The 13110-nt window shown below is 35.0% G+C and overlaps 1 protein-coding gene across 2 annotated transcripts in view; it reads right to left on the bottom strand.

The window, feature by feature from the left end:
* The window catches only part of WDR43 (WD repeat domain 43), a 60219-nt gene that overhangs the window by 7069 nt on the left and 40040 nt on the right, over window positions 1-13110 (bottom strand). Inside the window, exons 16-18 of one of the 2 annotated variants that reach the window (XM_074209793.1) lie at window positions 12737-12806; window positions 11999-12051; window positions 11797-11911 (exon numbers count right to left, since the gene is read on the bottom strand). In XM_074209793.1, the coding sequence (XP_074065894.1) occupies window positions 11797-11911; window positions 11999-12051; window positions 12737-12806 (238 nt within the window). Of the gene's footprint in view, window positions 1-10094; window positions 11912-11998; window positions 12052-12736; window positions 12807-13110 lie in introns of those variants that run through there. The other variant, XM_074209792.1, reaches the window with a different exon arrangement.

Genomic DNA, 13110 nt, shown 5'->3' on the forward strand with positions numbered 1-13110 from the left:
GTACCTTGCGTGCTATATACATCTTTACATCTTCCACAGAGTATGGCATAATGCTAGGTCAAAGCAATCAAATGTTTACTGATTGACCTTTCATTCATTATGATTTAAAATGTGCATTTACAAGACAAGCCTCTATAGAGATTTATTTCCTACAAGGTGCAGGTTTGTTGGAAGTTCCTCTAGCAGTTATCTGTTTTGAATTAGGAGCCTTCAGAAGCAATCAGTTGCCAATCAAAGGGAAACATTTGTTTGAGTTATCCAGTAGGCAATAAAGTTGCCACACAGCTCATGAGTCTGCATTAAGACAGAAATTCACTCATAGGCATATTCTGGTTACTAATTTTGCTTTTTTCCTCCTTAAACACAGAATTCAAGAAAATCAATTAAATAACTTCAAATTTTACCTCAAGAGTTAAAAAAAAGTGAATTGTTTGTTACTTAGCATTTTAAAAAAATGTACAAATAAATTCAACTACTGGAAGGTGGGGCTGGTAACAATATCTAAATACATATAGTGAAAACTTTCATAACACTTTTTTGAAATAATTAGAAAATTTAGATTTAGAACTATACTATTCAGACAACGAAGAGATGACTTTATAGAGCTAGATAAAAACAAAAAGACTAAACTAGGGATAAAAAGGGAATAGTATTTGTTATGAAGCAATAATTATCAAAACTACTCAGCATTTTTTAAAAGTAGATCAGTGTAATTAGACAACCAGGAACCATAAATAATCAAAGACAGCAGCCTAATGTTTGACAAAAGGAAAGGAAATAAACATTTATATTTTTTACCCTTTCTTAAAACTGCTGGGAAAACTGAAAAGCAGTTTAGCAAAAACTAGCATTAAATCAAGGGAATTATTCAAAAAGTGGTTATAATATCCACCTCCTTTTACTCAGAAATTCCACTGCTAGATATATATACCCCAAAGATGTAAATGAAAAAGGAAAGACTGTATACCTCAAAATATTTAAAGCAGCACATTTCTTGTAGTAGTAATAAACTAGAAACAAAGTAGATACACATCCATAGGGGAATGGTTAAACAGTATGTGGCACCTGGATGCAATGGAACATTACTGTGCCACACATAAAAAAACATAGGAATACAGAGAGAAGCATTAAAAGACTTGCATGAATTCATATAAAATCAACTGGGCTGAGCTAAGGAAAAAAATATATATGAATATGATTACAACAATGTAAATGGAAAGCTACTACAAAAATAATAAAAAATTAATATTTCAAAATTGCAAAGGATAAACTTGGTCCCAAAGGAAAGATAGACGACATCTGTCTCAACTCCTTTGAAGAGGTGAGGATCCACAGATGTGGGAATTTCACATTTAATATTAGATTTGTTTTATCTTTCTTTCAAAATACCTCTTTGTTATAGGGGGGAAAATTAGGTGACAAAAAAAAGACCCAATAAAAATGTATTTTTTAAAAACTGAAGTAGTTCAATGGAACAGATTAGATAACCAAGAACCAGAAATAACTGGAGTAATCTAAACACAAAAACAACTGAAGAAAGGAATCAATTACTATTTGATTAGAACAGCTAAAAAAAAAATCAGAATAGTTTGGCAAACGTAACTTTAGATTGGGAGTTATAAAAAATTTAATTTGTGTCACAGATCCCTTTAACTTATCTATTCAAAATAATATTTTGTTGTTGCTTACATTCATAGTAGAGGAAAATGTCAAATTGCAGTTAGAAGTTGCTGACAAAAATTTATTTGGAACCAAGTTCACACTCTCTGAAATCTATTCACAGATAAACTTGGAAGTCCATGAACCATGAATTAAGAACCCATTTTTAGACCAATATCCAATAAATGTTATAATAAATTCCAAATGGGCAATCTGCAGAAGTATAAAGAGCTAATTCATAGGAAAAAAAAATTTAAGCAAAAGAAAGAAGGTATGGTTTCACAACTATGGTTCATTCTTAAATATGAGAAAGAAGAGATTAAAAATAGGGAAAATCAATAATTTCAAATATGTAAAATTAAAAAAACTATTGCACAAACAAAATAAATAGGGCAAGACTAAAACTGGGAAAAATCTTTTCATCAACTATCTTTGCTAAAAGTCTAACATCCAAGATACAGAACTTGAATATTTAATACCAAGAGCTATTGCTCAATATTTAAGAGGCAGTAGTCAACACCTACCACCAATTTTCAAAATAACAATTATAAACTATCACCAATCATATTAAAGATTACTCTCACTAATAAGTGAAATACAAATAAGAACAATTCTGAAGTCTGACCACACAATCATAAAAAAGGTAAAAGTGGAGCTGAGAACTGGTTTAACCATTCTGGGAAAACAATCTGGAATTATGTGAGAAAAAGTTAATACATCAGTCATACCCTGTTACCAAGTTATCTCATTATCAAGAGTATATCCCAACATCAAGTTTATATCCCCAAATAATTTAAAGTCATCAAGGTAGGTCTCACATGTACAAAAGTATTAAAAGTAGTAGTTTCTGTGGTCAGGAAAAAAAAGGAAACAAAGGTGCCCATCAAATGAAGAAAATCTAACGAAACTAGCATATGAATATAAAAGAATGTTAGCACAGTGCCTGGGCCCAGAACAGGCACTTAATAAATGTTACTGATCATTATACTATAAGAAATAACCAACACAAATAATTCAGAGAAGACTTACATGAACTGAAAAAGAATAAAGAACATGCACAGTAACAACAAAAGAATGCTAAACCCAAATTGAAGACTATTATTTCTTAGCAATCTTGGCCAAGGAGAAAAAAATGAGGAAAAGTGCTGCTCTCCTTTCAGGAGCAAGGTAGGGGACAATGAATCCAGACTGTTCCATATACTGCCAATTACAGAGTTTAAGCTTGGTTTTATGAAACATTTTTTGCTGTGCTACATGGGAGGACCCGTAGTAAGAGGTAAGGAAAGCTGGGATATGCATTTTCAGAAGGGGGGGGGGTTGGGCTGGAAAACATAAGGCATCAGTACAACAACATAATAACTGGAATCACCTGACTTTTTTGACTGGTTCTTGTTTCTCAACATAAAATGTCAAACTAAATGGCCTTTAAAATCATGTCCATTTCGATATATGGATCATCTTGTCTTCAGCATGGGCATGGAACCTACTGGGAATGATGGGATCCTAAGTTTGGCAACAGGAGAAACCTCATCAACTAGTCTGAACTCAACTTTACAACTGAGACCTTGAATCAACTTTGACTCCCAGCACTGTGGCTAGAAGATTGGAAGCACCTCACACACACTTCACCTCCAAGACCTTCCTATGCATCATTATTTAAATCAGCAAACTTGGATAGGTGTTTCTTCAGGAGTTATCATATTCATCTCTAATATTCTCAATCAAGTCTTTTAACAAATTTCCAAAGCAATGGACAAGTGGCAAGTGAGTTTTCACTTCTTTTCACATTGTCCTCATATTCACCAATGGGTGAAGGTGCTGCTCAGAAACCAAAAAATCACCCTGAAGTGGCCATTAAAACAGTAGTGATAGGGGTCTAGATAATTCTATCTCAAACAAATGACTTCACTGGGGAGTTTTCCTTTTAGGGAAGATTAATAAACAGATTTGTATGGAGACTAGCACATTTACAAGGTTTGATGTGATCTGTTTGAACATGGATCTAATTTATTAACAACTTAAAATTTTTTAAGTAAAGAAAAAATACTGAGAATGAAAGGTATTGGTCTTTCTCCCTCACTGCAGCAGTAGAAAATTGCCTAAAGTATTGAATTCATATGCACTACCATACAGTCTCCATACTGGATATTTTTGCTTAATTGTTTTCCTTTGGCACAATGGAGAGCACAAATTGGAGAAGCTGGAGGGGCATGATATGAAGACCAAAAAAAGGCAATGAAACATTTTTGAAAGCTGTTGGCTGAAAACTGAGGGAGTCAGACTAGATGATCTGAGGTTTCTTCTAGTGATAAATCTGTGATCCCATCACTCCCAGAAGAACATATGCATCACTCCAAGGGTAAGAAGTTCATTCAAACAGTGATCATGATTTAAATTAGAACAAGAAATTAAAGACCTCATATTTTTTTTTCCTACTACTGAATCTTCCCTTTTTGTAAGGGAGTTTGTCAGACCTTCCTTAGTCAGGAGAGGCCTTGGCCAAAGTCACTTTAACTTCTCTGATCCTTAGTTTTCTTAACTGTAAAATAGGATTAACTTTGGTACTCAATCCTCATCAAATCAAACACATAACCTACAGATATGTTTATATGTATATAGAATTTTTTCTTCAAAGAGCTATAAGAAGTTTGGTTTTTCTTAAAAGGTGACCTATTAATTCTTCCCACAAATAAGTAAGAAATACCACAATAGGTAAGAATGGTACTGAATCCAACCTAAAGGAAAAGAACAAGCAATTAATAAGCACCTACAAAGTACAAAGCATTGTACTAAATGTTATACAGATATTATCTCCTTTGATCTACACAAAATCCTATCAGGCAAATGGAATTATTCTCCCCATTTAATAGTTAAGGAAACTGAGGCAAAAAAGGTAACTGGGGGCAGCTAGGTGGCGGAAGTGGATAAAGCACCAGAACTGGAGTCAGGAGTACCTGGGTTCAAATCCCATCTCAGACAATAATTACCTATACGTGTAGCCTTGGGCAAGCCACTTAACCCCATTTGTCTCGCAAATATATAAAAAAAGCCAACTGATTTGCTCATGGTCAGGCCTAATTTGAATGCTAGTTTTTCAGACCTGACCCAATTCTGTAGCTACTGGGTCATCTAGCCAAGGAAGAGAAATTACATAGTGATACCCTACCTTATATTTTCTTTTTTTAGTCTTTATATTACCTTCATTTTCATATTCTCTCTCCTCTCATACCAAATGAAGCATTCTTAGCAACAAAGAAACGAAATAGAAGAAAGTTCAGCAAAATTAACCAACAAAAATAACTGAATCTAACTATATATACAATGCTCTGCCAAAAAGTGAATAATTTTCTTACCCCTTTTCTGAGGTCACTCAAACTATACAGCATCTATATTAAAAAAAAACTAGCACATCTCATGAAGGAAAATTAAAAACAAAAAGCATTTCATTGAACCATTAAAAATGATCTTTACATTTACTAGAAAACAAGAGATACAACTAATCATGTGGTACTGGTAGGTGACAAGAACAGAATCAGATATCCTGGAATGGATCTTAAATACTATTAAGTTTAAAAAAAAAGAGTTCCCTTTCTATGACAACTCAGTTCTTACTCAGCTTTTCATTTGATGTGCTCCAACTCTAGATTCAAGGCCTGTAGCATAAGCTTAAGAGTTATGCTTCCTTAATAATAGTAATGACTATAATAGCTAAACTTTCACAGCACCTGAAAGTTATCTTACAGGACCTGCATAACAACCCAGTTAAGTGGGTGGTGTCACCACTCCCATTTTACAGGTTAAGAAAACAGGATCAGAGAGGTGAAGTGATCTGCCCAGGGTCACATGGCTAGGATTCACATCTAGACCTTCTGGTCTCCCAAGTATTTCCCACTACATCCCACTGCTACATATATTACATAGTCTTATATGTAGTGCATCTCAGGATGTAGATGAAATATAACAAATATTTTTCCTTTAGAAGGAAATTCAAATTCCCAAATAAGTACCCAATGTTGAGACATCAACATGAAAAACTTCATCATAAACCTTAGGACTCTACCTTATACTTATACTCCACCTGACAAGAGCATGGGGGCATGAAGGAAAGAGGTCAGCTCATTAATCTCATCTCTCCTGCTTTTACTACTCTGAACTTTTCTTACTTACCCACCATGCCCCAACATCCTCTACCACTTTTTTTCAGTCCTTTACCCCACAAAAAATTCACTGATAACAAAGCCCTTATGAACATCAAAATATTTATAGAAGTACTTTTTGTAGTAGCAAAGAACTGGAAAATGGATGTTTATTAATTGGATGATGACTAATCAAACTGCAGAATGTAATGGATTGTAACTGCTGTAAGAAATAACGAATCCAGAGAATACAAAAGTTTGCAAGATGTAATGCAAAAGAGCCAATATACACAAAGACTACACAATGAAAATAATCAATCAAAAGTGAATGTTATGAAACTACAAACAACAAACATGGTCCCCAAAAGGAGATAATAAAAAAAATTTCCATCCTATTTCTTCACAGAACCAAGAGATTCTTGAGTATATCACATATATTTTAAGACTTTTCTTAATTGTGATTTTTTTTTCTTTTCCCCCTTTATCTTTTACAAAAAAGATAAATTTAATTTAATGTTACAAAATTATCAAAATACTTTAAAAATTCAAGTTTATGTACCTCAGATTTAAAAAATGCCAGTGATAAGCTTCATAAGAGACCACTCTTCCATCCCTCAACTTCTAGATCACACAAGTAATTCACTTATGAGGATCCCAGTAAAGCTTTATAAAGGGCTTGAAAATACACCTCAGCCAAGAGGCCAATAAAGCATAAGCAACAGCTATACAACCCCAAGGAAATCTGGTTGGCATGATACTCCCAAAAGATCATTCATTCTGAGGAATCATCGTTTTTTTCTCATGAGCTAAAATCAGTGATTAATTTGCTTGAGTTCTGGATTTTTACTAAAGCAGAGCTGACTCCCAGTGGCTGCTTTTAATATCAATGTATGATTCAGCCATGAATAAAAAAGTAGAAGTGAAGAAAAACCACCTGCCCTCCCAGAACAAAACAAAAAAACACCTCCCAAAATGCTGCTTTAACAACATATAACATAAAAGATTTAGAGGCCCCGCTGAAGTTCATTTTCACCATATGAGGAGCTTCCCTCAAAGAGCTAAGCAGCTAAAATATCAGAAAGATTAGACTGAAGCAGTTAGGCACAGTTAGGAATTAAACCCAGGTCCTCTGATTCAAGATCCAGACCTTTTTTACTTCTGTACTCCATTAACACCTGAATGGGAACACATGACATTGGATTCAGAGATTATACAAGCATCCAGAAATTCCAAGAGTACTGAATGAACACCTATGTGTAAAATCCGCAGAACAGTCTAGCTAAGAAGGAAGGAAGATAGAGGGAGGAGGGAAAGAAGGAAGAGGAGGGGAAAGGGAAAGGAGAGAAGAAAAGAACCATGACTCTCCTAGAAGGATATATAAGGCCAATTGTCCAAAGTACAAAATAGCAAAGTAATTGGTCACCTCAACACAAGAGGATAAAAACAAACTTTCCATTCTCTCCTTTAAAGAACTATCATCCAAAGAAGAGTAACAGAATGAAGGTTGGAACAGGCTCCTAAAAAAATAAAAAAAGAACTTGTGTTTGACTTTATCCTTCAAACTGGGACCCAATGGAGGTCTTGGAAAAATCCTACCCTGTGGAAAACTACACTTAGCAGTGCCTGTAACTCTTAATTGGATATCCAGTACTTTTTATTTACTTTACATTCAAACTATTCTTACATGGTCAAGTACTTTTACAAGATAACTTCTAAGTCCCCTTGAATTCCCACCTTTTCTGAAACTTAACAAGACTATTATTTGATACCAACTTCTGGTTGATGAAAGACAATCCCTGGACTCCCACCCCTGGCACCCAACCCCTCAACTTAGCAACTTTTAAAATAAAAAATAAAACATTTATAAAAAACTTTTAAGGTTGGCAAATGGTTTTACGTTCATTACATCATTTGAGCCTCCAAATCACTCTATGAGGTAGATAATAAGAGGCATTAATATGCCATGCAACAGATGAAGAAATTGAGGTGTAGAGCTGCCTGTGATGACAAAGTGTTAGAAGGTGAGATGTAAACCCAGATCGTTTGGACTGTCATTAGGTATCTGGTTTTAAAAACAACTTTCACACAATGATTACAGGAAGAGCAGTATCTTAAAAATTAGTCCCTTGGTTTAACTCACTTAATCTAACAACCTAGCAAGAATTGTTTCTAATAACTGCTCATAGCAGGGTTTTCAAAAACAGACAAGAATTTCTTCAATCATAACCCCATGGGCTAAAAACTCAAAAAATGAAGTCTAAGTAAAATATACAATTCTAAGATGGTAAAGGCATCTGCTAAAAAAGAACTTAATTTAGAAACTGGTACTGATAGTTCAACAGTATTTTGAACTGAACTTAAAACAACATTCAATCTCACATTATATACCAGCATATTGTCCAGCCTAATGGAAAGGGGACCTTCAGTCAAAAGTCAAGGCCTTAAGCATCAAATTAGAGGCCTCTCCTATTATCTGATACCACTTGGTTATATCAAGAGTGTGAAAAAGTTATATAATACATTAATATTTACATTATAACACTGATCAAACTATAAAAGATTTGCCTAGATTTTCCTCCAACTCAGGCCTAAAATTATCTAAAAAGTAATTAGCAGTTGCCAATTCCTAAAAATGGCACATTTACCAACTGCCAAATGGACAGTGATTAGCACTGTGATATTTTATAAAGATGTGGCCTGTTCAAAGTCCCAATCCCTCTGCTTGTTAGCTTAAATTATATATGTACATAGATAATTTCAGTAAGTGCTCAATATTTGAGAAAGGAACTATCCATAATGATCATATTGAGTTAGGGTATACAAATCACCTTGTCCACCAATTTTAAAGGATGGATCTTTGGTTTTGCTTTGTAGATTGTGGGAAACCCTGATCTAGAATTATTCCTATTACAAGGTCACTTTCCCCTACAAGTTGGACCAAAGAACTTTGATTCTATTGTCTACTACAGATAGCTGGTAAGGCAACAGAATGTGAGATAGGGAAGGGAATAAGCATTCAGGATGCCACCTACTTCGGTGTTATGGGAGGGAAAAGAAATATTATTTATAGATGATGGTGATTTAATGACATCATCTTTAATTAATCTTTTGGAAATGAAGAAAAAAATTATAAACAACCCTCTCCAGGTATAACCACTTGTGTCAAAATAGTCATCAGGAAATTACTGAGCTTTTTCCTCTTCGTAGGTTTCCCCATAAATACTGGTAAACTCTCACCAGATAAAATCCATGTTAAACAGGAACACTTTAAACCACCTGAAATTGTCCCATTCAACAATGATCTATTTGAAGAGACAGGCTCATGAAACCTTTTATAAAGAACATTGGACAAATCAGCCTCCATGTATTTTGTAGATGAGAATAACTGAGGTTCAAGAGATAGGAAGTGGTTTGCTCAGTCACAGATAATGGCAAAACCAGTGGTAATTAGCGAGTCATTAGCTCAGAAAGCAAACCAAAAAAATAACTAAAAAATTATTTGAACTCAGGTTCTAACCACTATGCCACCTAGCTGCCCCAGTCTTTAGAAAATAAATTAAAAAAGTAAGACGATTATAGGTAGAATTTCTGCTATCAAATGGTTGATATCTTCAAACTGAGCAAGTACAATGCTAGAGTGTTACTTTTTATCCTACCTCCATCCTCAGGTCATCCTTAAATCAGGGACCAATATACATCAGCTGTTATCCATAAAAATAAAAGGCAGAGTGGCACTTACTAGCAATGTGTTCCTAAAAAACACATGCAGATCAATTAATAATCATTTTCAGATGTAATACTGTTATCGAAAACGTCAGTAAAACATTTTGTAATATGTTCTTTCAGAATAACCTAATTTGTTAGAGTACCTAAAATATATCCAAACCTGACAAATTTTCTTAAAACTGGAGCATTTCTTCCATGATAAAGTTATTAAGTGGAATACTATTCACAACCAAAGTAGTTATGTTAGTCTAGTGTCAGCCAATTCCCTTTCACTACCTACTGTACAAAATCCTGCCAATATGAACATTACTTAAGTCTCTAATATCGATCCAAGCCTGCTTGAGAATGTGGGGTCACTCAAGTGATGGTTCATTGATTTTAAGTCTTAAAAGACTTCCTGACCCACTTGCTAATCAGGCCTTGCAATTGGATGAAGGAAATACTTTTTCATGACAATGTCTACAAGAGCTAGGCCTTAAATTCAGTGTTCTATCAAGGCCACTGAAAATGAAACACCAAGCAATGAAGCTATGCTTTCCTTGCCTCTTCAGCAGATACAACAAGACAAGCAAATGAGTAAAGATGTATATTTATTCACTTTACAAAGAGAGTGGTGTTTGGGAGCCATAAACAGCTCCATTTATAGACAAATAGACTGTACATACAATATGCCCATGGCCAGGTCAAACTTATTTGGCCCAAGGTGTTAATGTGGCTCCAGTTCTGTTAGCAGAGGAAAAGGAGATTCTTGTTTGGCCACTGAGATAAAAAAGTCCCTAACAAATATGGTTTAAATATTCACAGGAAAAAAAAACCCCAACAACTTACCAATCCAGCCCTTCCTTCCTGTTTGAAACCATGTTATAATGAATATCCTCCTATTATGCCCTAAACTAGGTCCAAAATTTTTCAACTAAGTCACTGATAAATTCTAAAAAGTCTTTTTTCAGGCCACAAAAATAAAAATATTGATTTATACACACATAAAAAAGCTTGAGTCCAATTTTTTTTCCTTAAAAAAAAAAAGGGGAGGGAAGGGGTATCCAAACTTTGCAAAGCTCAGTTAATAGAGAAGGAAAAAGTAATTAGTTACTAAATCATAAATATATCTGCCTTGGATTTAAAAAAAAACACAAACCTACAACAAAAATCTGTTGCTAGGATTGTCACCAATATTATTATTAACTGAAGACAAAAGAAAAAATTGGTCTCTGTTCTAAAAATCTAATCGACAATAGAAAGCTGGAGTTCATGACTTCAGCAGTGACTGTAGGTGAAAACCAAAGAAAGTGCGTAGGCAGTTGGTGTGTGCTTTAAGAATGAACATGAATGGACCCCTGGCCATGTTCTACAGTCACAGAGAACCATTCATGTGGCATGGGCTACTAGTTATTTTGATGTCTGAATACCATAATTATTATTCTTTAAAAATTACTTAAATATCTAAAAAAAATAGCATATTTTCTGTGAGGGCTTTTTGGGAGGTGGGGTGTGTGTGTGTGTGTGTGTGTGTGTATGTGTGTAGGAGTGGGAGGATATGACCAGTGATTTCAGCCTGCCTGAGCAAGTCTTCAGGTTACTTTGGCCAATATTCCTAGAGATTAAAGGAATCTAAAAACTTGCAATCACATTTACAACTTCATTTTTTGCACTGTTTAACCACACACAAAGGCAAATTTGGCTCAGGATCCTCACTTCTTACCAAGTTTACTCAGGACAAGGTCACAGCTGAACCAGATTACACATACCAACCTGAAGTAAAAGTGGATCCCTCCAAAGAACAGGTTGGGCTGTGGTTCTGATGGGGGATGGGTTGGGGGAGAATTTCCTCATCTTCATTTAACTCAATTCTTGATATAACCAATCATTCCAGGACTTTATTATATTATAAAAATATAAGATATGTAGGACAATCGTGTCAGTATGTTGCAGAAAAATGTGTCTATTTACTGTGTAAAGTTTATTAACATTTGAAAGAAACATTCTTATTTACACAGTTAAGTTTGAGGTGGGAAGGATAAGGGGGCTGGCATGGTGAGATCACCATTCTGAATTTGGAAATGTGGGAGGGCCTGCTGCATTCTGCCATACAGAGGTCAAACACACAGACCACCCTCTCCAGGAGAACATGGCAGCATTCAACAATGAGAGCCAAAGTTTATAGTTCTATTGGCCTATTTTTCCTTTCTTCTTCATTCTTCTTCACTTTCATTTTCTGGGTCCAAATCAGAATCTCCATTTATTTCTTTTTCAAGAGCCATTTCTTTCTCCTCACCATTTTCTGTGTCCTGATCTATTTCTTGTTGATCATCATCATCATCATCATCATCATCATCATCATCTTCTTCCTTTTCACTTTCTTTCTCTTCTTCATCCTCCTCCCAATTCTCCTGATAAATTAATAAGAAACATTCACAGAAGCTCTTTATAGAGCTGTAAAAAAGGCTAAAAAAACATGACAGCAGGAAGTTACTTACATCAGAATTTTTATCTGCCATTACTTCATCATCAGACTCCTCATCAGAAGATTCTATAAAACAAAATTTTTTCTTAATCCCCAAAACATCTAAAAAGCTAAGCTCTAACTTCACTTTGCCAGATAGAACCAATACCCAAGCAACAATATTTTAAACAATATTTATTTCAACAGCATTTAAAAAAATTAGAGCAGTAACTTTACAGGAATAGAGAATTTCTAACAAGGAAATTTTGCTCACCTCTATTAAGAATGTGAGCACCTTGGGGGCAAAGAATGCTTTTTTGCCACTCCTGTGAGTGTGTATGTGGGGGGGGGGGGGGGGAGAGGGAGAGAGAGAGAGAGACAGAGACAGACACTCCTTATGATTAGTCTTGGAATATTGCTCAGGGCATTAAGAAGTTAAGTGTCATGCCCAGGACTGCACAACTACTATGTGTCAGAGGTGGGACTTAAAGCCCAGGTCTACCTAATTCTAAGGCTGTCATTTTCTTCACTATGATGTGCTGCCCCCTTTATATTAGATACAAGGGGCAAATGTTCTTGATGCCAAAATCTCAATACCTGCTGAAAATGATACACCAAAAGAGTCAAGGATCTATACATAATTTATTACCTATACAGATTTCCCATTTCAAAGCTGAACTTAAGAGAAGCAGAATTAAAGTGATATTTCTCAATGTCTATGTTGAAGATGAAATCTAGAACTACAACTCCAATTTGAATTCCTGCTTCTTACCTTCCTCATAAACCAGTTTGGCTGTCTGTCCTGGGGGAGGCACACCTTGAGTTTTTTCAGATGCTGCAACCTAAAAGATGAACCATTAACTGAAAAGTCAGTCATAACCCAGGCTCCCCCACCTTAACCATAAAGAAAAAACAAAAACCTGACACCAAAAGGTAGGGAAAAGGATTAAATGTATTTTCAAAATTTTAATGACCTAAGTTTCTGATAGCATGCAGCCATACTTCCTCTACCCCAATAGATCTACAAAGTCAGAGATGGCTTTTGAGAACTACTGGTGCTAATAAGCTGGTGGTGAACTTTATAAAAATGACAAGGCCTGCTTGTTTTCACCAGTCAGAGAAAACACCCTCTAACCCCCAACATGA

This window comes from Macrotis lagotis, chromosome 1 (assembly GCF_037893015.1).
Source record: "Macrotis lagotis isolate mMagLag1 chromosome 1, bilby.v1.9.chrom.fasta, whole genome shotgun sequence".
NCBI classification, from domain to species: Eukaryota; Metazoa; Chordata; class Mammalia; order Peramelemorphia; family Peramelidae; genus Macrotis; species Macrotis lagotis.